The sequence below is a fragment of the Delphinapterus leucas genome, chromosome 11 (assembly GCF_059928025.1).
Source record: "Delphinapterus leucas isolate spDelLeu-1000000601 "Yukka" chromosome 11, BTC_Dleu_Yukka2, whole genome shotgun sequence".
In the NCBI taxonomy this organism is placed as follows: Eukaryota; Metazoa; Chordata; class Mammalia; order Artiodactyla; family Monodontidae; genus Delphinapterus; species Delphinapterus leucas.
Genome location: NC_143139.1, coordinates 7,057,840 through 7,081,875, shown reverse-complemented (window position 1 = coordinate 7,081,875; position 24,036 = coordinate 7,057,840). Strand labels below are relative to the sequence as shown.

At 59.0% G+C, this 24,036-nt stretch overlaps 2 protein-coding genes and 1 non-coding gene across 4 annotated transcripts; 2 read left to right on the top strand and 1 right to left on the bottom strand.

The window, feature by feature from the left end:
• Window positions 1-77: 77 nt before the first annotated feature.
• Window positions 78-4,804, top strand: PHB2 (prohibitin 2). Its single transcript, XM_089920240.1, has 9 exons — window positions 78-379; window positions 543-627; window positions 971-1,050; window positions 1,917-2,101; window positions 2,512-2,641; window positions 2,744-2,847; window positions 3,257-3,334; window positions 3,698-4,289; window positions 4,473-4,804. The coding sequence occupies exons 1-8, from the start codon at window positions 253-255 to the stop codon at window positions 3,776-3,778; spliced, it is 870 nt and encodes a 289-aa protein (XP_089776366.1). The 5' UTR covers window positions 78-252; the 3' UTR covers window positions 3,779-4,289; window positions 4,473-4,804.
• On the top strand, window positions 2,911-3,166 carry LOC115802895 (small nucleolar RNA U89). Its single transcript, XR_004023473.1, has one exon. It is a non-coding gene; the product is annotated as a small nucleolar RNA U89 (small nucleolar RNA).
• A 3,882-nt stretch (window positions 4,805-8,686) lies between the features above and the next one.
• Window positions 8,687-23,746, bottom strand: PTPN6 (protein tyrosine phosphatase non-receptor type 6). 2 transcript variants are annotated; one of them, XM_022577467.2, is made up of 16 exons: window positions 23,624-23,746; window positions 18,446-18,568; window positions 18,053-18,247; window positions 15,391-15,580; window positions 15,117-15,233; window positions 14,917-15,030; window positions 14,663-14,759; window positions 14,203-14,282; window positions 13,879-14,028; window positions 12,343-12,474; window positions 12,071-12,225; window positions 9,981-10,048; window positions 9,729-9,880; window positions 9,541-9,632; window positions 9,045-9,185; window positions 8,687-8,876 (listed from the first exon to the last, which is right to left on the bottom strand). In XM_022577467.2, the coding sequence occupies exons 1-15, from the start codon at window positions 23,635-23,637 to the stop codon at window positions 9,071-9,073; spliced, it is 1,794 nt and encodes a 597-aa protein (XP_022433175.1). In that variant the 5' UTR covers window positions 23,638-23,746; the 3' UTR covers window positions 8,687-8,876; window positions 9,045-9,070. The 2 variants fall into 2 exon arrangements, with proteins under 2 accessions (XP_022433175.1, XP_022433177.1); XM_022577469.3 differs by lacking the exon at window positions 23,624-23,746 and adding an exon at window positions 18,647-18,781.
• Window positions 23,747-24,036: the final 290 nt, after the last annotated feature.

The window sequence follows — 24,036 nt, the reverse complement described above, 5'->3', positions numbered from 1 at the left end:
GAAGCCGCTCTGGGAGGGCAGGGTTCCAGAAAGGGGAGGGAACTTCCAGAGGCGTGCTTCCTGTGCCGCAAGCTCGGGTCCGCTGTAGGCTGGGGGGAGAGTTTAGAACGGAACGCACTTCCGGTGCCCTTTCTCCCGCGAGCACCTGGGGCCGGACCCTCGTGTGGAGGGTGCGATCCGTAAACTGGAGAGCTGTAGAGGCGGGCCGGCACCCCCTTCGGACCACTGGTGCCGCCGGCCTCAGGACCGAACATGGCCCAGAACTTGAAGGACTTAGCGGGACGGCTGCCTTCCGGGCCCCGGGGCATGGGCACGGCGCTGAAGCTGCTGCTGGGGGCCGGCGCCGTGGCCTACGGCGTCCGCGAGTCGGTGTTCACCGGTGAGCAACCTCAGCCTGCCCTCCGGACTCCGCCCGACCCTTCCCGGACCCCTGCCCAGCCCCGCCAGGTCCCCGCGCTCACCCAGCCCCTCACCCCGCCCCACCAGAGGCTGGCACGTACTCTGAGCCCGGCCTGGGCTGACCCCTACCCCTCTCCCTGCAGTGGAAGGAGGGCACAGAGCCATTTTCTTTAATCGGATCGGAGGCGTGCAGCAGGACACCATTCTGGCCGAGGGCCTTCACTTCAGGTAATGGCGGGCAGAGCGGACTGACCCTGACCCTGACCCTTCACCCTTGAACGCCGACCCACCTATGGCTGTGGGAGGACTTTCAGCGGGATTCCGCGCCGCTCTTTACCCTCCTCACCCCATCTCCCAGAACAGTGCGTGCTGGCCCCATCTCCCAGAACAGTGCGTGCTGGCCACATCTTCAGGAGCACATACTGTTGTTCTCCGGAGGGAAAAGAGAATTTCTTTTTGACCGTGGTCAGTAAGAGGAGGAGCAGGCCAAGAAACACGTGGTGAAGGAAAACCGGACAAAACTAGGGAAACGGTAGTCTCCTAATCCCTGTCCCTGTTCCCTCCCCTCCAGGATCCCCTGGTTCCAGTACCCCATCATCTATGACATTCGCGCCAGACCCCGAAAAATTTCCTCCCCCACAGGCTCCAAAGGTAGGTCTGGGCACTGGGGTGCCACTGGCAGTAAACAAGGGAGCCTGGCCAGAGACTAGGCAAGATGGGAGTGTCAGATCTCTTGGGCCTTCGTTTCCACCTTTGCAAACAAGCTAAAATAAAGGTACCTGCTTTTGGAGTTCAAGCAGTACATTCTGGACACGCTGTGTGTTTGTACATTTTTCAACTGTTCCTCCCCCCTAACGTGAACTCGGTGAGAGCATTGTTTGTCTTTTGTCTTAGTCACTGCCTAGAACAAAGCTTTGTTTTAAAACCTTTTTTTTAATTCTTTGACTCATTAATCTACTGGTACGCTCTGTCCTGGGGAAACTTGGCTGCACTTTTCACTGGTGCACCTGTTCCCTCCTAGACTATTCACAGAAGCTGTGCCTTTGAGATTCCCCAGACCAACCCTTACACACACACACACACACACGTTCACAATGAGGCAAGTAGCTCACCTGTAACGTACTGTTTTGCACGATTTTTAGTGCAGGTTGCTTAATATTCCCGAAACCCTGGGCCCTAAGAAATCAAGGATTCACAAAACACCATCTCTGTTCTCAAGTCCTTACAGTCTAGTTCAGGATTATGGTACAGCGTAACAGAGCCTAAAGTAGAGTAGCGAAAAGAAAGGTCAGCTTTACTGGAGGAGGGTTGTGGGTAGAGAAGACTTGACAGTGGACAAGGACGCATTTGGTCTGTGCCGAATCACTCTCCTCCCCGCGGGGCAGTTCCGGACCACAGGGCACTGCCCTGGGTAAAGAGAGAAGCCAGAGGAGAAAATGCTTGGGGAGGCAGGCTTTGCTAGGAAGCCAGCTGAGGCCCCCGTGGCCTTGCCCAGCCATTGCTAACCTCACGCTTAGACCTGCAGATGGTGAACATCTCCCTGCGGGTGCTGTCCAGACCCAACGCCGCGGAGCTTCCCAGCATGTACCAGCGCCTGGGGCTGGATTACGAGGAGCGCGTGTTGCCATCCATTGTCAACGAGGTGCTCAAGAGCGTGGTGGCCAAGTTCAACGCCTCCCAGCTGATCACCCAGCGGGCCCAGGTCTGGCTCTGGCTCCCATCACCATCTGCGTAGCATCAGCATTTCCATCCTAGGCCCAGCGCACTGGGTGTTAGGAAAGGGTAGTGACCCGAGGTCCGTTGCCCCCAAAAAGCTGTGCAGATGGCCACCGTGGGAAACAAGGAGAGCCAAGATTGGAGCTCGATAGCAGTTAGTGTCGGGCTGCGTGGGAGAAAAGTGGTCCAGGCGTGCGTGTGGGGTTGGTACAGCATGGAGGAGTCAGCGTGACCTAAGTCCTTCCCAGCTCAACTGGCCTAACGAGGAACTAAGAAGGGGTTAGCGCACTTTCTGCGGTTCTCCGGAGATCCGGGATTCTGACGATCACAGAAGCACGCCTTCCTTTCAGTTCTCCAGTCCCCTCAACGCCCCTCTCTCCTCCCCCCGGCCCCCAGGTGTCCTTGTTGATCCGACGGGAGCTGACAGAGAGGGCCAAGGACTTCAGCCTCATACTGGATGACGTAGCCATCACTGAGCTAAGCTTTAGCCGAGAATACACAGCTGCTGTAGAAGCTAAACAAGTGGGTGAGTCGCAAGAGGAGTCAGGCAAGGGTTTCTGAGGAAGCAGGAGGAGGGATGGGGTTCCTGACACCTTGCATCTGTGACCCCGGCTCTCGCCCGCTACAGCCCAGCAGGAGGCCCAGCGGGCCCAGTTCTTGGTGGAAAAAGCGAAGCAGGAACAGCGGCAGAAGATCGTGCAGGCCGAGGGCGAGGCTGAGGCCGCCAAGATGATATCCTGCTGCAGGGCTCTCAGCCCAGCCCCCGGGACACTCTGCTCCCGTCCGGCCCTGTGGCTGGCTGATGACGCTAAGGCGAATGCGAGCCGTGCTCTCTGACCCCTGGGGGCTTGGGGTGCTGGGTGGGATCTGAAGTCTTAGTGGGGCAGCTGAGGCCTGGCTCCCCACTGTAAGGCAGATCAATAGCACTGCTGGCCTTGCCTCCATCTGTGCTGCTGCCTCCTGTTCCCGGCAGCGGCCTGCGGGGAGGCCTACAGGTAGGGGCAAAGCAGGGCTGGGCACGAGCCACCTGAGCGCAACCTTGGATCTGACAGCCCAGAGGATGGCTGAGTGAGCCGAGTCCTAGGGTGCGGCCCCAGCTGAGATCTGGCCTTGTGTGAACCCTTAACCCCACCCTGCTCACCTGGGAGAAGCTCTGGGCAAGAACCCAGGCTACATCAAGCTGCGCAAGATTCGGGCAGCCCAGAACATCTCCAAGACGGTGAGTGTGAGCTCAAGGCCGCCTTGAGGGGGGAAGGTGTTTCTACACATTGAAATGAGGGAATTAGGGTCTTGCGTGTTCGGATTTCTATTCAAACTGGCTTCTCTGACACTCCTCCTCCCATCAAAAATGGTGTCCCCTGGGCGCCCCTGACCTTTTGTTCATGCCTCTTGTGGACTTAATGCATCACAGTTGCTCGCTGCTCTGGATCCTTGTGTGAGCGCAGAAACCGTGGCTTTCACATCGCCACTTCCCTGTTCGTAACCCACACGTGTGTTCCACCAGTGGTTACTGAATTGCAAGGGTAGGAATCAAGGTCTTTTTTGCTTGGTACAAACATCCATCTTACTTTCTGCCCTGTAGATCGCCACATCACAGAATCGTGTCTATCTCACTGCTGACAACCTTGTGCTGAACCTACAGGATGAAAGTTTCACCCGGTGAGAGGCATGGCCTTCAGGTGGGGTGTTGACACAGAACAAGGGCCAGAGTCTGGCCGCCTGGGCTCTGGAGCCTGTTACCAGCTTACTCGTGTGACCCTTGAAAACACCATGTCTCTGAACCAGTTAGAAAAGTGGGTGGTTGACAATTCCTAACTTGAATCTCACAGGATTGATTTTATGCGATCCAATGGGATTATTCACGTAAAAAGCACTTTAATTGTAAGGTTTTAAGTGAAAAGTGGTAAAAGATGATACTGGCTGTTCTTCCTCGGGAGCTGCTCTGGGGCACGGAAGGATGCTGGGAAAGCAGGGGTGAGAAATGGCAGTGGCCGGGGAGCAAGTCTTCTTCCCAGAGCCTGAGATTGCCGGCTTCCAACATGCTTGTCTTTTTCTCTTGGGAGCGGAGGAGGGTTTAGAGTTGGGTGGGGCATGAAACTGTCAAGTCACATGTACCTTTCTCTTGTCTTTCTGTGTTCCCTGTTCATCTGGTGACCTGGCGTCCACAGGGGAAGGTAAGTTGATGGTGCATCCTTGTTTCTGTGGGGTCCTGCCTTTTCCCCACCACATCACCTTTCTCACCCCCCCACTCACACATTCAGGGAGGAGGGTAGTTGAGGAGGGAGTGGCCCGAGGTGCTCTGCCTCTCACAGGTACGTCCCCCCCTAATAATGTCACCGTCTGTCTCATTTCCACAGTGACAGCCTCATCAAGGGTAAGAAATGAACTGCTGAACAAGAACTCCACCCTCAGGGAGGAAGTGGATCTTTTCCTTCCCCGGTTTTTGAGGAGCCAGCTTGGGGCCCTACCCCGCCCCCACCGTCAAGTGATGGTCCCCTCTGCATCTGTCCTCCCAGCCCTTCTCGGGTGAACAAAGACTGACCATTTTCAGGGGAGTGACTTTCCTCCCTGTGTCGGCCAGAGGTGTTGGGACTGTGTGATTTCCTGCAGGGTTGGTTCCTCCCTCGTGGTCAGAAGCAACAACCACCACCCCAGAGATTCTCAATAAATGTTTATTACTTAATCCGAAGTCAAAGCCTCTGGTGTCTGAACTGGGCTGGGGAGGCACGCATGCGCACGCTCACACCGAGCACTCCTGGGTCCTTCTTCGTCTCTTCCAGCAGGGGGCGCGAGGACACCGGCCGGGGCAGGTAGGGAGGGCCGGGGCCTGCCGCTCTCACCCTGGAAGCCCTCAGAGCCGGATCCAGAACAGGACCCAGGGTGGGAACTGCGAGTCCTGGAGTCCGAGGCCAGCTGCACTCCCCACCCCACCCTCCTAAACCGCATCACCCCTTTGCTTACCAACATCTCCTTTTTTAAAGGCTGGAGCAGCTGTGGCTTTGCTGAGCTAGACCAAAAATCTCATGACCCCAACAGGAGCTGCTTCCTTGGTAACAGGGCTCCATGCAGCTGTGGGGAGACCACTTGTGCTCATCAGGGGGTTTACGGGTTCAGACGGCTGGCAAACCGTGTCGCCTGCTGCAGGCTACCCACACTTCAGTCTCTCAGTCAGGGCTCGACCTCTGGAGGTGGGCTCTTCACTCCCACAGCCCTGGGCCCCCAACGGGACAGGCGCCTCCTCCCTTCCCGGCGCCGCCCTCACTGAGGGTCGTCGGGCGGTAGAGAAACGAGGCCGCTGGCTGTGCCCACATGCCACCCCAGCCGTGCCGGGGCGAAAGTGTAGGTAGGAATCCTGGAATTCTTAGTGGTGGGGTTAGAGGGCAGAGGGCCTGGGTTCACCTTCAGCTGCTTCGGTTTTTGAAGAAAGTAGATTAACTGTCCCCTGCTCTGCAGGTTGATTGTCATGAAAGGGACGGGGAGACCAAGCAGATGTGGCCGCCCCAGCCCTGAGGAACTGGAAGCCCAAGGTGAGAGGTGAATGAGCAGAACGAGTCCGCCCAAGTCCCATCCACATTTTATTTCCTTCGCATTCCCGAGGCAGGAAGAGGATGGAGATGCCCAGAGAACCAACGTGTTCCCAAGTCCCGCTGTGTCTCCGAGGCAGCCATTTTGTCTCCTCCCATTGTTTACTTTTCCTAGAGACTTAACCCCCCCTCCCCAAGGGTAAAGGTCAGAGGTTGCTGGTCTGGAGGCCTCCGTGGTCTTCAGGGCTCCCTGAAGGTCATTGCCGAGGGCACCGGCCGGGGGCCATCTTTACCAGACAGTGTTAGGAGCTTCAACATTAGACCATCCAACACTGTGCTGGAAGATGGACCCAGAGCCGGCCACAGGCGTCCGGGCTGAAGCCGGCCGGTCGCTCCAAGGACCCTGGCCGCAGGCCAGCTGAGGTCTATTGAAAGTCTGCGAGCCAGTCCCCAGCTCAGGGTCAAACTGTGGGTTCTGGGTCCTCCAGATGACAAATCTCACTGGGTTGGGGGAGGGGCTGGGGCCATTGTGTCCCTTCCGTGGGCAACCAGCCAACAGCCAACCGAGGGCCACCTCTTTCTCAGCACCCTCTGCTCAAGAGGAGGGGGCCTCCAGGGCTGGGGGAGGCTCGGGAGTGGGCGTCACGGCCAGCTGGGTGCTGGGGGCCCGGGGCGGTGGGCGTCGCTGGCACGGGGCAGGGGCCTCCATCATTACCCGGCAGTATTAGAGACTCTCAACCAGCACCCAAACACTGCTGGGTAAGACGGGGGCCCCCACCCCACCGCCCGGACGGGCCGGCAGTCCTCTCCCAGGCGCCCGGTGGAGCTGCGGAGCCCTGGCTCCCCTCCCCCACCGCCCGTGTCCCCGGGGACACTTCCGGGTGAGCCCGGCAGCCGTCACCAGGCCCATCCCGGGTTGCTGATCCACTGAGGCCGGGTCAAGGCTTCGGAAGCCCCCCGCCCATCTCTTCCCCGCCCTGAGCCCCCTCCCCGCCCCCCCAGCCTCTCCCTGCCCCCCAGGCACCAGCTCACCACCCTCAGCACCCCCCCCCGACCCCAACAGTCCCTCGCTCAGCCCCAGGACCCCTCTCCCGCCGGCCTTTACCTGCCACCAGGCCGCCTGCCCCCCCCAGGGAGCGAGGGCCGTGGAGAGGAGGAGGAATCGAGGCTCGGGATTCAAGGCCTAGAAGCCGCCCTGGCCTCCACTCTTCCTCCTTCCTTCTCGCCTGCCGGGCAGCGCAGGCCCCTACCTGGGCCCCGCCCGCCGCCCCTGCGCACAGGTGTGTCCTCCAGCCATAGGCTGCACCCCCCCGCTGCCTTAACCCCTTCCCTCCCAGCGCCAGCCGCAGGCGCCTCCTCTGAGGCCTGGTCACCCCGGCAGGCCCCGACCCTCGGACCCTCGGCCGTGGTCTCTCCTCTGCTCCGGGGCCCAGACCAAGGAGCCTGGTGTCGGAGGGACAGAGGGACGGGTTGTCTTCGCCCCCTTCGCCTTCCTCCTTGGCCTCGCCCCACGGCCACTCCCACCCCCGGCTAGCCCCTTCCCCCAGGCCCCTGCCCAAGAGCCTGAGGGCAGAGAGGGCTCAGCTCAGCAGGGACTGGGTTGTGCCCCTGCCCGGTGCCCACCTGTGTGGAGGGCAGGCGGGTCCCCCAGGGGCGCCTCTCTGTCCTCACCCTTAGTATTGGGGTGCCCGCCCCTCCCGCCAAAGGTCCCAAGCTGGCCAGGAGCGTCGGCACTGACCCGGCCGATTCAGGTTCTGAGCTGCTCTCCTGCAGCCCTGGCTCTGCTCTCCAGAGGGACCGGGCGCCCCGCCGGGCAGAGCTGCCCCTGGACCCACCTCACAGCCCTGGAGAGTCCAAGTCCCAGCCGCCGGGCAGTCAGCCCGAGGGCGGTGAGAGGGGATGGGACCCGCCTTTCTTTTGTGTGGCTCAAGCTGGGATAGAAAGGGCGTTGCTGGGAGAGGGGCCCTGAGGCCCACAGGTGATGCTCCACCCACGCACCCCCTGGAGGGCGATAGCTCCTGGGAGCTGAGCTGTGTCGCCCAATCCCAGCTCTGCCTTCTCGCTCCCTAACACCCCCACACCTTTGTTTGCGTCCTTCTTAATTCTTGTCTGTACTTATTCTATGTTTGTGGACTGTTTCTGGGTCTGCCTTCCCACCAGGACAGGAATTGTCGGGTTCACCATCATGCCCCAGCACTGCTCCAGTGCCTGGGACACAGGGACGCTCAATAAACAAAGTGTATGCTGAGTGAATGACCACCCAGCCTCAGCCGGCCCAGCAGCAGGGAGCCGGGCCTTCCCAAGTCAGACTCTCTCAGGCTCAACTCCCCAGGAGACTAGCATTATAATCAACATAAAGCCTTAATGCAAAGAAGGAATCATCGCTGTTGTCCACTGTGGACCCAGGGGAAGGAAGAGCGGACAAAAATAAAGCTGAAACTCTGACCAAGGGCCTAAGGGCTCTTAGTAGCCCCAGAAAGGGAGGAGCGTGGCGCTCCTTTGCACACCAGGTGCCCGGGGGAGGGAGGTTGGCCCTGGGCCTGTGTTAACTGGCCGTTGTTATCCATCTTCTTAGCTCCTGGATGTAGAAGTACGGGCCGGAGAATGTGGTTATGTCCCCCTCGGGGTGACCCTGGCTGCATCTCCAGGAATGCAGGCTCTGAGGCCAGAGGGCCTGAGTTAAAATAAAATCTTAGCTTCACCGCTCAATAGTCCTGTGGCCTTGAGCAAGTTATTTAATCTCTCTGTGTCCGTTTCTCCCACTGTAAAATAGGAATGATACAGGTACCTCGGTTCAATAACCACTTTTAGTCTTTTCAACAGCGCCTGACACACAGCAAGAGTGTAACGAATTTCATCATCCCTGATCTCAGTGATCTTCACGACCACCCTTGCAGGATCATCCTCCACTTTAAAGGGACGAGACGGCGGAACCTGACCCACACACTCGTGTGTCAGACTGTGAAGGCCCAGCTTTCTGTGTCCACATGTAGCACTCCCTGCCCGCCTCCCCCTCCCGCCCAGGCACACAGAGTTAGAGACCCACACACAGTGACCTAGAGGCTTTATTTACAAGAGAAGGGCCCGGCCCTGCCAGGGGCCTTGCTGGGCTATATACAGGGGCTGGGAGAGGGAGGTGGGGACATGGCCATTTAAATTACAATGGAATGGGGGCCAGGCTCCGTGGTTCAGGCTCTGGGTCTTCCACTGGAGGCCTCTGCAGGGACGGGGCTGAGGCTGCAGAGACAGGGAAGGAAGGGATAAGAGGGGGTTGGACCTGGAGGGGGGACAAGACACAGGTCTGGTTGGGTTGGGAAGACAGGGTGAGGCCGCAGCCGCCCCGTCCATCCCAGGGAGAGCACCGAGCCTGGGGGCCCCTGAGGGCAGGCCAGGGAGGGGCCGTACCATGGCCGCCCCAGGACGGGCCCAGCTCACTTCCTCTTCAGGGAACCCTTGCTCTTCTCCTTGTCCGCCGACCGCTGCTTCTTCACCTTCTCGCCCTTCTTGTTCTTACTGTGCACGTTCTCATACACGTCCTCCTTGTGTCTGCAGGCGAGGCAGGCGGGTGCGGGCAGTCAGGACACAGGGCAGGGGTCTCCCGAGGACACAGCCCTCGGGGCCACCCCCATCTCACAGGTGAGCAAACTGAGGCCAGGAGAGCAAGGAGACCAGTCCTGACAGTGTCCTTATACTAGACTAGAAGCTCCTTTGGGGGCAGAGGCTCCATCTCACACATCAGCGCCTAGCACAGGCCCCACGTGGAGGGCACTCAGGAGACACTTGTGAACACAGGTTGTAAGAACCAAGCTTGAACTTTAACCCGAACCTCCCTGGAAAGGACACGTCGGGCTGGGGAAGAGAAAGGGGCAGACGCTGGGAGGTGGGAGGTGGGGCCACTCACTTGGAGGAGGTGCGGGCGGCCTTGGCATGGGCATTCTTCATGGCTGGGGGGTAGGTAATGTTCCCGTACTCCGACTCCCAGCCCTTCTGGGACTGTGGGAAGAAATGTGGTGGGAGGCCAGTGGTCCCAGCAGCACCGGGCAATGTCCACTGCCCCCCTCGGCCCCTCCAGGCCATGCTCGGCCGTACCTGCATGACCTCCAGCTTCTTCTTGGTGGTTTCGATGAACTGGGCGATGGCCACGTAGATGAACTTGTACTGCGCCTCCGTCTGCACCATGCCCGAGCGCTGGGCCCGTACCATCTGGATCGTCTTCTGGATGTCGATGTCACAGTCCAGGCCTGGCAGGGAGGGCAGCTGGACGTCAGGCCCTGGGCAGAGGTGGTGGACACGGGGGGCCGCTCCCCCACCTGCCCCGCATCTCCCACAGGTCACCCTCACCCTTGGTGGAGATGCTCTCCATAAGCATGTCGATGACAATGATGGTGCCGGTGCGGCCAATGCCGGCGCTGCGGAGAGAAGGGGCACCATCAGAGGCCCAGCCTGCACTAGCCGGGAAGTGGCGGCAAGGCAGGGGGGGCCGGGGGCGGGGTGTCAGCACAGCACCGGCAGGGGCGGGGCTTAGGGAACCAGGCAGGGTCACTGGGAAGGTAGGCAGGGTGGAAGTCTGCCCAACTCTGCACCCGTGCTCATCACTCCAGCCAAGGGATCTGGGGGCAGAAGCTGGCTCTCAAGTGCTAAGACGCTGCTCCCCAGACACCCATCACTTTCCTTCCCAGCACCACACTCCACCGCCTGCTTCCACTCCTCACTCTGCCCCCCACCCCAGGAGATCTGGGACCCCGTTCCCCGACCACATCCTGCCTGCTCCCCTGGTACTCTGGGCCTCCCCGGCCCTCTCCCACAGCCTTGGCCCCAGCGAGGCTGCCCTCCTCGCCTCGGGAGCATCTTTCGGCAAGGCTCCATTTCCCTTTTTCTTCAGATCCTGATGGCAGGGCAAGGGCAGCGTCCAAGACAGCAGGCCTCGGGAGCCACCGGGCTCAGGCAACTTGGGGGAGCATCGCAGCAGGAAGTCTGCCTTCTCCCCACCCTCTGCTGCAACAGACCCCAGGAGCCTCAGGACCGCACACAGACCCCAGTCCCACCCCCTCGGCTAGGCCAGTCAGGCCAATGCCCCGAGTTGCACTGTCTAATTTCAAACCCAGATTGTCAAAAATAACACCCCCTCACCCACTTCCTTCCTGTAACGTCTAAATTAAGGCCATGGGGATTTCAAGAAGGGGGGGGGCACGGCCTGGAGGCAGAGTCCCTGAGGCAGCACGTGGGGGGCACCTCCAGACGCAGCCCCCCGGCCCTGCCCCAGGACGCACAATTGCTGGTGGGGCAGAAGGAGGAAGCCCCAGCCCTCACGGCCCCGGGGTCACGTGGAGGGAGCTGGAAGGGAAGAGGACAGAGCAGATTCCCATTTCCCCATTCCCTGCCTGACGTGAGTTATTAAAGCATTAACAGTTCCCATTCTTGGGCATTTACTGTATTCCAGACACAGTGAGAGGGTCTCACACTCACAACAACCCTATAAGACCCTGATTTTACGGACAAGAATCTGGGGGTCAGAGAAGGGAAGTCCTTTGCCCAAGATCGCACAGCCGGTGAGTGGAGGAGCTGGAATTTTGAGCAGCAAGTCTGTCCAGGACCCCGTGCCTGCTGCCTCCCATCCCCCTCAGGCCTGATGGGACACTTGCTCCTCCTTGCTGACCCCTCAGCTTCCCACCTTAGTAGGAATGGGGTCTCATGATCATGAACATGAGGGTCTCCAGTGGAGCCAGTGGTGCATAAGCCCAAGGGCTGAGTTGGGGGCACTGGCGGGAAGGGAGAGATAGGTTGCAGCAATGAAGAAGCCTCAGCCTGCCGCCAGGGCTGCAGATGGAAAAGAGAAGGGATGGGGAGCTACACCAACCCCAAGGAGAAATACCAGAAACACCGGCTGGGTAGGCGCGTCTGAGAAAACAGGAGTGACCAGGACCTGGGTCTACCGTGAGCCCTGCTCCAGGCTCCCCCACTGACCAGCGGTGACCTGGCAAGAGGCTGGGCCTGTTTCCTCATCTGTATGCGGCAGGGTTGGGCTAGATGCTACATCCAGGGAAGTCTCTGAGGAAGCCCAGCCCACCAGGCACAGGATCAAACAATGGGCTTGGTTCAAGCTTAAGTTCCACCCATGGGTCTGGAGTCATCAGAGAACCCAGGGGCTTCCCTGGTGGTCCGGAGGTTAAGACTTCTCACTCCCAATGCAGGAGGCGCGGGTCCCATCCCTGGTGCGGGGACTGAGGCCCCACACGCCACACGGCACGGCCAAAACGAAACAAAAACAGTATCAGGGAACCCAGAAGAGGTGGAGGCCAGGGGAGGCGTCAGATGAGTTAATATGTAAATTGCTTACAAGTGCACGTGGCACTTGGCAGTACTCACTTGCCAGCTACTACTTTGATTATTATTATTAATAATAATAACATCATCATCCTCCTTATTCTCACCTGCAGTGCACGATGATGGGCCCTGCGTGAGGCAGACTTTCCTGCCGCTGGTTGATCTGGTCCAGGAAGCTGAGGACACCCCCAGGCTCGCTGGGGACCCCGTGGTCAGGCCAGCTCAGGTACTGGTAGTGCCAGATCTCCCGAACCAGGTCCCCCTGGGTCAAGGACATAGTCAGTGCCCCCTGCTCCCACGCATGGCCTCATTCGACCCAACCAAAGAGAACAGGTGTGAGGAGGGCCCCGGGCATGGGGCAGGGGCAGGGGCCACTCACATTGTCCAGCGGGGAGACCTGTAAGGTGCGGAGTTTGTACTCAGCTGCGTCGTGTTCCCTGCAGTTGGTTACAGCGTAGAGTCCATAAACGTGCTGAGTGCCCACCTCTGGCCAGTATGGGACACATTTGTTCTGAAAAGGGAGGGTGAAGGTGGGGACTGAGGCCTGTGCCCACCTCGAGCAGGGCCTGAGTCCCTGGCGCTTGCCCCGTCAGCATCCGATGGATGAACAGATTAAATGGCCAAGAGTCAGAGACATAGGGCCTGGCTCGGCCTCTTACAGGTGGTGAGACCTCACCAGCCACTTAACAAGTCATTCAGTGCACGTTGGCTGGCACACGCGCTGAACCTGAAGCTGTGCAAACCGGGCTGGAGTTAGACACAAGTAAGACGCAGCCTATGCCCCTGTGCCTACAGGAGCTCACAGAGAGATAGGTAAGTGAGGAACCAGAGCCGCTGAGGAGCCGGGGGGAGGGAGAGACTAATCCTCCCTCTTGGGAACGGAGGAAATCAGGGACAGCTTCACGGAGGAGGGAGCATTTGAGCTGGGTCTTCACAAAACGAGGAGTCGGGCTCCCCTGGTGGCACAGTGGTTAAGAATCCACCTGCCAATGCAGGGAACACGGGTTCGAGCCCTGGTCCGGGAAGATCCCACATGCCGCGGAGCAACTAAGCCCGTGCACCACAACTACTGAGCCTGCGCTCTAGAGCCCATGAGCCACAACTACTGAGCCCACATGCCACAACTACTGCAGCCCGCGTGCCTAGAGCCCGTGCTCCGCAACAAAGAGAAGCCACTGCAATGAGAAGCCCGCACACTGCAACGAAGAGTAGCCCCCGCTCGCTGCAACTAGAGAAAGCCCACACGCAGCAACGAAGAACCAACGCAACCGAAAAGAAAGAAAGAAAGAAAGAAAGGAAAAAAGAAAAAGCGAGGAGTCTGTGAGGCAGAGAGAGTGCAGAGCCAGGAAGTCAGTCCCTAGCGGAAATGAGCTCGTGCAGAGGCATGGAAACCTTAGGGACCCTGGCCGGTCAGAGGCAGCGAGGGCTGGAGGGCAGCCACCAGGCCTGAGCGCCAGGTCCGGCAGTGTGACTGCTCTGAAGGCAGCTGGGAGCCATGGCAGGGTTCTCAGAGGGAGCAGCCTGGTGCAGTGTGTGCTCTGCACGGGTCATGGCCACTCCACTGCAGAGGGTGCCGTGGGAAGGGGGCAGCCTGCAGGCAGGGAGGTAGCTTGCCTGTGGCGTGAGGGTTTGGGGCTGACTCCAGACAGTATTATGAGGCCAAGAGGACAGGAAGGGCTGCTGCCCAGAGCGGAACAGAAGGACACTTTAAGGAAAGAGGCCACTGGAAATCTGGGTCTGGTGGTCAGAGGAGCCCAGGGTGGGAAGCGGGGATGCGGGAGTCAGCGTGTACCCAGACCTCGTGCCTCAGTTTCCCAACAAGGTAGGACCCTTGCCCTCCGAGGTGCCCCAAGTCTCTTTGGCTTAATGGTGGCAGACGACTACTGGGGGGCTCGCGGCGCGTGGCTCGGCTTACCCGGCCCTTCTCCACCTCCCGGGTGGTCATGACGACGACACGGGTGTTCTCCTGCCACACCATCTGCCAGAAGTCGTTGACTGTGGCCTCCAGGCAGCCCTGGCTGGCGATGTAGGTCTTAGCATTCTCATCAGGGCCTAGCAGCTGGTTCTGGACGCGGGTGCAGAGACACGCAGGACTGTGAGCCCCTCGCACCCCTGCCACACTCAGCCACCCAAGGCAACAGCTCTGGCTTCGCCCGTGCATGTTTGGACCCAGCCCCCCCACGAACGGGGGTCCCCAGGGCCCAGCCCCCCCTCCCCCATGACCGCCGGGCACACCCACCTTGACGTAGTTGGCGTTAATGTAGTCGGACCCAGGGATGTTACTGTTGCGTCCCTGCAGGACCACTCGGCTGTGGTCGACTGGGAGCGAGCAGAGAGGAAGCAAGAAAGGCGTGGGTCAGACCCTTCCTGAGTTTCCAGGCCTTTCTTGCCCAGAAGCCACGAGCTCTCAGAGCCCTGCGGGCAGGCAGGGATGGGGGATCTGTATGGGGGGAGGGATCTGTGTGGGGTGGGGCTGGAGGTTTCAGAGGAAGAAGGGGGTGGGGTGGGGTGCCGGAGGCCCCTCTGGGAGGAGCAGAGGCTTTTTGGAGGAGGGGAGGCTATTGTGGGTGGACAGGGGTCCCCCCTTGAGCTGGGGGAAGAGACCCTCTGAGATGGGGCGAGGCCAGCTGGCGGAGGGGGAGTCTCCTGGGTGAATGGATGGGGGAGGGCTGGAGGCTGCCCAGGGATAGGGCACTCACACGGAAGGATGTTCTTGTAACGGTTCTTGCTCTTGTTTTCTGGCCGCTGCCCTTCCAGCCGCTGGTGCAAGTTCTTCACCTCCTGCTTCTGCAGACTCTGTGGGGCAAGAGGGGGAAATGGAGCCCCAGGCCCTGGAGAAGGGCCGTCCACGGGTGGCGAGGATGTGGGGCAGATCAGTGTAAGGGGTGGGGAGAGAGGGGACGGGGTCTGCCTGGGACCCCAGGCCCTTTGCCCTGCTGGTCCCCTCACACACCTCAAACTCCTCCCAGAAGCCAGCCTTGGCTGTGTCCTCCGACTCCTGCTTCTTGTTCAGTTCCAAGACCCGGTTCTCAATGTCAGCTGCGTTCACCCTCGTAGCGTAGTACGGCTGGGGCGAGGGAGGGCGAGAAGTCAGCCGCTTCTAGAGCTCAGAAGCTCAGGGGAAGGAAGGAGGCAGCCTGGCCCACCCCTCACCTGCCGCAGGTAGACGAAGGCGCCCGAGGCCTCCTCGATCCCCGTCCTCTTGAAATGCTCCACCAGGTCCGTGAGGCTGTCGAAGGTCTCCGAACCGCCCACTGTGTAGCGTCCACCCTGAGGGGGGCCGAGTCAGGCCACCTCTCAGGACCCGAGTCTCCCTCCCTGGACCCCCCAGCCTCAGACCGAAGGCCGGGCTGACCCTCCCCACAGGCAACGCTGGCGCACAGATGGACCCCCAGCAGGATGCCGCCCCACTACCCAGATGCCTTACCTCACACATGACCTTGATATGGGTGACTCTGAGCGGGGAGTCCGGCCCAGCCTTGGGCTGGTCGCTGAGCACGGACAGCACAAAATCTCCAGGCTGGCTGAGACTTTCACGCACGAGAAAAGTCCAGGGCTCACCCTTGGCCTGCAGCAGTGTCTCTGCCTGCCCTCCAGACATGTGGCCATGGTACCACCTAGAGAAGACAGCACCCAGGGAGGTGAGACCGAGGCCAGGGGCAGGTGCTGGGTAGACATTCACAGAGGGGGCAGGGAAACCGGGCACCTGCCACGTGCAGGCACTCTGCTATATGCTTTCAAACCCACCACCATCACAAAAATGCTGAGAGGTAGATACTACCCATTCTGCAGATGAAGAAACTGAGGCAGGCACACTGGCCCAAGGCCCTTGCCGATAAGAGGCGAGCCTCAGGACTTCTAAGCAGGCCCACCTCTGAAAGTTTAAGACAAAGGCAGACAGGCAGGCCATATCCAGAATACTTGGAGGGGAGAAATCCAGGAAGGGTCTCCATGAAAGACAGGGCTGGGCTAGGGGAACAAATGCAGAGGCCAAACCACAGAGAGTGCTGGGGATGGGAGAGACGGAAGTCACAAGGGAGGCATAATGGGGAGAAGTCCCCCAGGGGGGCCGGGAAGGCAGACAACCCCGCTGGGTAAGAGTGGTTTGGGGGCTCTGGGGTGCCTGGGATGATGTCACTGAACGAGCTGTTAGAGGGGCTCAGAGGGGCTCAGAGGGGCAGAAAGCAGAACTAGGACCTTTCCCCAAAGCACACCCCCTTCCCAGGAGGAAACTGTAGCCCCGCAATGCCCAGCCCCACAGGAAACCACGTGATGGAAAAAACACAAAACTCCTTCTGGGGAGAGAGTGAGAAGTGAGGTTGTGAGGTTTCCTCAGCCCAGGGACCAGGGGAGGGGGGGCATTTTCCAACCGCAGGAACGGGGAGAAAGAGGGAGGGGGCCAGTCTGTCCCACCCCATCTCACTCCTGCCCCAAGGAGACTGCAGCTCAGAGACTTCCAGAGTCTCCTGCCCTGTCCAGGACCCCCTGGGCCACCCCATCCCATCACTCGGGGATAGGCCAGGTCCCCAGGGCTATGGAGAGGGGGCTAACCCGCTTCCCCCAGGCCCCAGGATGAGGAAGTTTCCATGCAAATGTCAGGCTGACCACAGGGGAGAGCTAGCCAGTGAGGGGACAAATGCAAATTCCCGCAGAGGGGGTGGGGCAGCTGCGAGAGAACACAAGTGGAGGTTGGAGAAAGAGCCTCCTCCACACACTCCCAGGGTCAAGGGTGAGCCCAGGCCTCCTGGCACGGGTAACCAAAAGGGCCTCTTAGAGTCAGCCGCCCTGGTCTTGATTCCCTCGATCTTCGGTCCTCGACTTCTCCCAGCCCCAGTTGGAACCCAGGCCTCAGGCCCCTCCCCGGGGGTCTGCTCAGCTCCATCCCTCTTCCAGCTCCACCCTCTTCCTGCAGCAGCCAGCAGGGCAGATCCTGGCCAGGATGAGGAGGAAGCCAGGACATGAAGAGCTCAAGAGAGTCTGGGTGGAAAATCCCCATGAATGTTGCAGGTGGGGTGCAGGAAAAGGGCAAGAAAGGGCAGCCACCAGCAAGGTCATCAATGTGGCTTCCCTCCTAGAAGAGGTAGCTTCACAGGAAGGGGATCAGTGGCTTCATGTTCACGGGAAAGAGGTCTCCAGGGGTGGGCCCCAGGGCCTTTATCTCAGCCTCATCCAGGGCTAAGTTTCAATCACTGACTTGAAAAAAATATGAATGCACACTGGGAGGCATGCATGTCAGAGAGACTGAAAGCGGACAGAATCAAAGTTCAGAATCATTTCAACAGTCGATACACAAATACAGGACAAGGGCAAGTTGACTTGGCCCTAGGAGTGTGAAAAAAAAAAAAAACCCAGAGTTGTTCAGCTGCCCTTCCCCTCAGTAGGAGCTGTCATGGAGATGAAGCTATAAAATGAGCCACCATGTCCCGCTGAGTGCTAGGGTCCCACCACCCTCCACCCGTGCACTGGGGAGATTGCATGGGAAGCAGCCAACCCAGTTTTGGGGACCACATCTTTGGAGCCAGAAAGATGCCTGGAGTACCCTGTGCCCAGGTACTAGGCCCCTTACGCACCCATCACACAGTTTTCAATGATCCGGGTTCTGGTCAAGGGACTCGTCCAGCTCCACCCAGCCCAAGAGGGCAGACCCGTCCTCACGGGTTGCTGAGATGAGGCACTAAGTGTCCTCATAAACGCTGGCCCCTACGCTCTTCCTCAACATCAGCCTGTCCCTGTATTAACCCCTGCTGGGGAGGGAACAGTTACAGGAGGGCAGATTCTGTTCCAGGTAAGAAAAAGTTCTTTCTAACAACAGAGCCAGACTGCTGGGAACACAGCCACGAGGAGCGGCCTCTCGGGCACTAGTAGAGCCTGCGCTGCTGGCAGACAGGGACCCTGGAGAAGGGCGAGGCGACCTTCTGTTGCTTCCTCAGGGGCTGATGGAAAGGGGCCCCAGGATCACATGGAGGGAAGAGGCCCCACAGAGCCCTGAGAAGGAGGGGGGGGCGGGGGCGGGGGCGGGGGGGAGGGGCACTTGGGGTGGAGGCCAGCGCACCTCTCCGTGGGCTGGGCCAGGGCGCGAAGCCCCTCACCTCTCACTGGTGGGGTCCGAGCAGTTCAGCGGGTACTTGAGGTGGATGATGGTGCCGTCGCGGTCCTGCAGGACGCCCTGCTGCTGCGTGTAGTACTCCACCAGCTCCGTCAGCGTCGCGAACTTCTCCCCTCCATACAGGTCGTAGAAATCCCCCGAGTTCTGGATCCGAATGTGGGTCACCTGATCCCCCACCCTGCAGGGCACCGGGCGGAGGTGAGGCCGGTGGATGCAAGAGCGGAGGTGGGGACGGCGTGGGGGATGGGCGGGGGTCCTGGGCAGGGAGCGCACACGGGGGCGGGGTGGACACACACGGGGCCGGGGCGTGCTGGGGCCTGGGCAACCAGAGTGAGAGGCCAAGTCCTGGCCCCGGCTAGAGCCTCGGGCCACCCACCTGACGGAGAGGGAGAAGTCGCCCTGGTTCTTGCGACTGGGCCGAGCCAGGAAGCTCCCGTTGACCCCTCGGCCCTTGAGCAGGGTCTCGGCATCCAGCCCACTGAGGTCTCGGTGAAACCACCTGGGAGGCCAGGAGGGCAGTGAGGAGAGGGCCCTGGGGCACCCCACCTCCTGCCTACCCAGGGTCCCCGGCCCTTACCTCACCATCCTGGGGGTGCCCGGGGGGAAGGGGGTGCAGGCAACAGGGTGGAGCTGCTGAGTCCGGGCAGGTGGAGAACGCTGGGGCTAAGCCTCCCGAGGCTCTCAGCGCCCAGGTCACCTCACCACTGCGGTCCTGGTTCTGGGGCTGCCACTCCACTGGCCTGGGGCAGCCGGCAGGGCGGGGACAGGAAGGGGCGCGGCCGACCCCTTGGGGGAACTCACTGTACTTCTCGTTTTAGAGCAGAGTGGGGAGAAGCTGCGCAGGGTGGCAGTGGGCGCGGGGGGGGCCCACTTCCCACACGCCTGCCATCAAAGGCCTCGGGAGCGAGGCCCTCCACACATGGGGGGACACCCGAGTAAGGACACACGTGCGCCTGGCGCACTCCGGGCGCAGATCATGCTCGGCACGTGGGAAGCCGCCCAGTCACGCGCCGTCTACTCCTGCTCCGCCAGCCACTTCCACGCAGCCTTCCCTGGTCCACGCCACCGATGATGGTGACGGTGGCAACTGTCACTAATGGAGTCTGTATGCCAGGCACTGTCCTGTATGATATTTACATGCCTTATCTGATGTGTCATCACCATAGCCCCATGAAGCTGGTACCTTCGTTATCCCCATTTTCCAGACAAGGAACCTGGGGCTCAGGGCGTGTAGGGAGCTCGCCCAGGGTCACACAGTCAGTAAGTGGCGGTGCCAGGATGCAAACCAGACGGCCTGGTTCCAAAGCCGGCGATTTTAGCTACTGCATGCCAGGCCTCAGGGCTTCAAAGAACAGAGGTTGGAGCTGTACTCCAATAAAAAAAATAAAGAGCTGGGGCTTCCCTGGTGGCGCAGTGGTTAAGAATCCGCCTGCCAATGCAGGGGACACGGGTCCGAGCCCTGGTCTGGGAAGATGCTGCAGAGCCACTAAGCCCGTGCGCCATAACTACTGAGCCTGCGTTCTAGAGCCCGCGAGCCACAACTACTGAGCCCACATGCCACAACTACTGAAGCCCGCGCGCCTAGAGCCCGTGCTCTGCAACAAGAGAAGACACCGCAGTGAGAAGCCCGCGCACCGCAACAAAGAGTAGCCCCCGCTCGCCGCAACTAGAGAAAGCCCGCGCGCAGCAACGAAGACCCAAGGCAGCCAAAAACAAATAAATAAAATAAAATAATTAAAAATAAATTTTAAAAAAAATGACTCCATCTTGCAATGCAGGGGACGCCAGTTCGATCCCTGGTTGGGGAACTAAGATCCCACATGCCACGCGTGCCACAACGAGAGAGAAGCCCGCACGCGCACCGCTGCTTAAGCGAAGAGCCCGCACGCCCCAACTAAATCCTGACGCAGCCAAAAAATAAATAAATAAATAATTTAAAAAGTAAAATAAAAATAAAAAGCTAAAAGATAAAGAACAGAGGTTGGGAGACTCTTCCATTAGGGTCGCAGTGGGAGGGGGAGACTCCGTAATTGCCAAGGCCAGGAAGATGCCTACAGAGGGATGCCCTCCCCTCCCTTGACACACATAGCTGAAGAGGTGCCCTGGGGCAGAGGGATAGACAGAATGACCCCTATGCCCTGTCCAACTTGCACCTTCTCTGCTTCTTGTCCTCAGGCTTTGGCCCATCCACCTGGCCCCAACCCTGCAGTCAGGTAAGGAGCAGACCTAGGGAAGCAGGTGTGGGCGGAGCCACCAGCCCCCATGGGTGCGTCCACCCTATGCCTGAGCTGTAGGTTCTTGCCAAGGGGGTCTGGTCTGAATCCACTGGAGTTCAGGACTCTGACCAGAGGCCTGTCTCCTGGGACTGGGGCTGGGGGCGCAGGGCCTTCCAGGGCTTATTCTCAGGGCCGGTTGACCTGGAGAGGCCCTAAACACTAAAAGCTTGCCATGCTCCCCGTAATTCCAAATACAAACCAAAGCAAGAGGAAAGAAGCCCAACGAAACAGACGCAAGAAACTCCTGTTGGTGGCTTCCCTGGGGAGGGGGACCAGGTGGCTGGAGGAGAGGGCTGGGAGGGACCTTTCCTTCTCCCTTCCACCTTTTTGAAGGTTGTATCACGGGCAGGTATTACCTTTATAAAAATAAGTAAACTGACTGGGAGATGGCAATTCCTGGGACACTTCTGGGGTACTGGGTATGCTCTACATCGCGATCTGGGTGGTGTATACACGGACGGAATAAATGTGATGTTCAGTATTCATGCACATGACGTATGCTGTGCCTCAAAAAATAAGGAAAATAAATAAAGTGCTCAAGCCCAACAAAAGTCTATTGTCTTATGTTGGCTACTTTATCATTTTTTGAACATCAATTTCCCCCCCACCCCAAGAAGGGCTTCTTTTTTCCACCTCTTTCTGGGGCCCTGGGAGCCTTGCTTGGTCTGTTTATTGCATGGCCTAACACTGACTACCTCCAGTCTTGGACAGCCGCCCTGAAAGACCACGAACTCACCCCCACAGAAGGGGGCAGGAAGGAGGTGGACATCGCCTTCTCCAACACAGGGGGTCCGCTGCCAGCCTGGCTCACCTCCAAGGGGTCAAAACTTAGCACCATGCCTCGCACAGAGTATGTGTCCAATAACCAAGCTCATCCGGACCCGTGCACATACTTGGTCACAAGCCCAGGTCCGGTCCTACACGTGCACACCCTACTTGTCATATACAGATGAGTATACACACACACGCACACACACAAGCACACAAGCGTCCACTTATGCACACACAGCCCCACTACGTACACCTCACCATATCCATGTCTGTCTACGCATGTACCTGGCTGGGTGCAAGCACCCACACGTGGACACCACGTCCTGACCACACACGAAGCTGCAGGTCCGTGCTCGACACTAAACACTCCCCGCACCCTGGCCACAAACCACTGTCCTTCTGGAGCTTGTACACCACTTGGTGGACAGAAACTAACTAGGAACCCAGAAACTCCTGACCACGGAAGAAGCAGGAATTTCTCTGAAGGGGGTCAAGCCAGAAGACAGGCAGACACCAGGATGAGATGTACTGTCTCTGCTGTCCTCTGGCACGAAAATCAATAAGAAGCACCTCCCTTCCCTTGACATAAGTGCTCTGGAGTTCACAGAGCACTTGCACACACACACACACAATCCCATTTGGGCCTCAGACATCCCTGTGATGTAGGAGTTATTTTTCTGAATTTTTTTTTAAGGGAGGAAAACAGGCTCAAGGAAGCTGAGAGTTACAAAAGTAAGGGTCTACTAATTCCGAAGTGAAAATTATTCACTTGGAAAGCAAGGAAATAAAGGTAGAGATGAAGATCAAGGGGGATGCAGAAAGACGGGCAGTCTGGAAGAGCAAAGAAGGTGAAATAATATCTAGAAAGTTCTTGAAGTTCCCTGAGCCTCAGTATCCCTACCTGATAAATGAGCTTAACAATATTTCCCAAATACTGATACAAAAGACCAATATGAAGTAAGTTTTTGGCACGAACACCTTCTATGTGACATTATTAATCCACATGCCAACATTATTTAGTAGGTCTCATTAGCCCAATTTTAGAAACAAAAACTAAGCCTCAGAGAAGTAACTTGCCCAAGGTCACAAGCTAGTAAGGGGAAGGCAACAAACCAAGGCTGTCTGATGTGAGGCCACTGCCCTTCCCACCACACCAGCCACTGCTGGAGGAGGCAGGGCACTGGCACAGCCCATGATGAGGCCACAGGGGCCGGCACTCCTGCAGAGGCAGGATCTGCAAAGGCACCCGGGTGGCAGGCACAGGACCCACTGGAGCAGCGCTGGGTGTGAGCAGGGCACTGTGGCTGAGCTGAGCTGCTCTCAGAGGCTGGGACCCATGGCAGAGGGTCTCACAGGGGCAGGCTGGGGACCCAAGGAAGGACTCTGTCCCAGGAGAGGCCTTGCCAACCACGTGGTAGGAAAACGACCGAGGCGGGAGTGCGGAAGGGATCAGGGATCAGGCAACTCAATCAAAACCTTGACATCAGGGCTGAAGGAGACAAGGTGTGCACTGGGGGAGGCAGGGCCCACCCCAGGGCAGATGTCAGTGTGAGAAGCAAGAACCTGCAGGACTCGGGGGTGACCAACCCATCAACTCACCAACATGCCAAGCAGGTCCTCACTGTAGCATCCAAACTCCAGCAAGGCCTGGTCTGTCCCGGCCCTCCCCACTGGCCTGCTCTGCTGCAGGCGCTGTCCTTTAGTTTGTTCTCACAGCAGGGCCTTTGCACTGGCCATTCCCTCCGCCCAGGGGCACTGGAGCCTGGCTCCCCCTCCAGGTCGCAGCTCCTGTGTCACCTCCTCAGGAAAGCCCTCCCTGCCCGCTCCAGCCAGTGACGCCACTGGCACCGCAGTCACTTACTAGCACGTGAAGCTGTTTCATTTTCTGGGTAACACTTCTGAGAACCTGCAATTATCCTACTTAGTGGGTTCCTTGGGCAGTCTGTCACCTTCCACTGGAGTGAGTGAAGCTCCGTGAGAGCAGGGACCATGTCTCTCTTGTTTGCTACAGTATTGGCAGCACCTTAAAAAGCACCTGGCGTATAATAGATGCTCAACAGGTATCTGTTGAATGAATTGATGCAGAGGAGTGAAGGGAAACTGAAGGAAATCTGAATGAAGGATACTGGGAAGTTTAGTGGGAACAGGGGAGCCTTCTCAGATTTGCCTTTCAGACGTGTAATGTTTCATTCAGGTGACATGGGCTCCCCAGGGGGACAGATCCTAAGCAGATGGCAGAAGCAGGGGACCAGAGGATGAAGGGAGAAATGCAATGGTGAGAAAAAATATGCATCTGTCAGGGAGAAAGTGCTAGAGAAGAGGGGGTGGTGCAGAGGGCTACGAATGAGCCCGGAGTTCCTGACATCTTTCGGGGAAGCGGACCCAGGGCAGGGGGCAGAGGCAGGTCGCACTCGTGGTCACACACCTGTCAGGAGTGAGCAGGAATACTGCCCCTCCCTCCCAAATGAACAGAGGACCATGATACGCAAGCAGAGCAGGGAACTTACCCATGGGACAGCATTTCCCGAGAGGGGTAGGGAGTCACAGGCAGATGGCCACAGGGGGCGGGGCTGAGCCCGAGCCGCAGTCGTGCAGTGGCCCAGGGTGAGAAAGAACACTCAGAACTCAGCCACTTTCCTCTCGATGCTGCCCGCCAGGCCAAGATGCCACAGGGACAAGCCCCTGGACTTAATAAACCCGGAAAAGGGACAGGTGGGGAGGGGCTGGCCTTAGACCGCCCACAGCAGCTGGCTTCTCTCTCTAGCCCCACGCCGCGGTCCAGCGCCGCCGGCCTGTGCCCCGCCTCCTTCCCTGGGGAAGGGAGGAGCCACCTGGAGCTCCACCTGGCGCTCCGGCCGACGGAGCGGAGGGAGGATGGGTGCTGCGGGCAGAGACCAGGAAGTAACCCTGGCCAAGGGAG

Excerpts from the sequence above, each read along its gene's own strand:
- PHB2 (XM_089920240.1), top strand. The coding sequence starts at position 253 with ATGGCCCAGAACTTGAAGGACTTAGCGGGACGGCTGCCTTCCGGGCCC. Across the intron at positions 628-970 it reads GCCGAGGGCCTTCACTTCAG|GATCCCCTGGTTCCAGTACC; the intron begins GTAATGGCGGGC and ends CCTCCCCTCCAG. Across the intron at positions 2,642-2,743 it reads TGTAGAAGCTAAACAAGTGG|CCCAGCAGGAGGCCCAGCGG; the intron begins GTGAGTCGCAAG and ends CGCCCGCTACAG.
- PTPN6 (XM_022577467.2), bottom strand. Across the intron at positions 18,248-18,445 it reads GACTTCTCCCTCTCCGTCAG|GGTGGGGGATCAGGTGACCC; the intron begins GTGGGTGGCCCG and ends GGTGCCCTGCAG. Across the intron at positions 9,633-9,728 it reads AGAAGCTGGAGGTCATGCAG|TCCCAGAAGGGCTGGGAGTC; the intron begins GTACGGCCGAGC and ends TTCTTCCCACAG.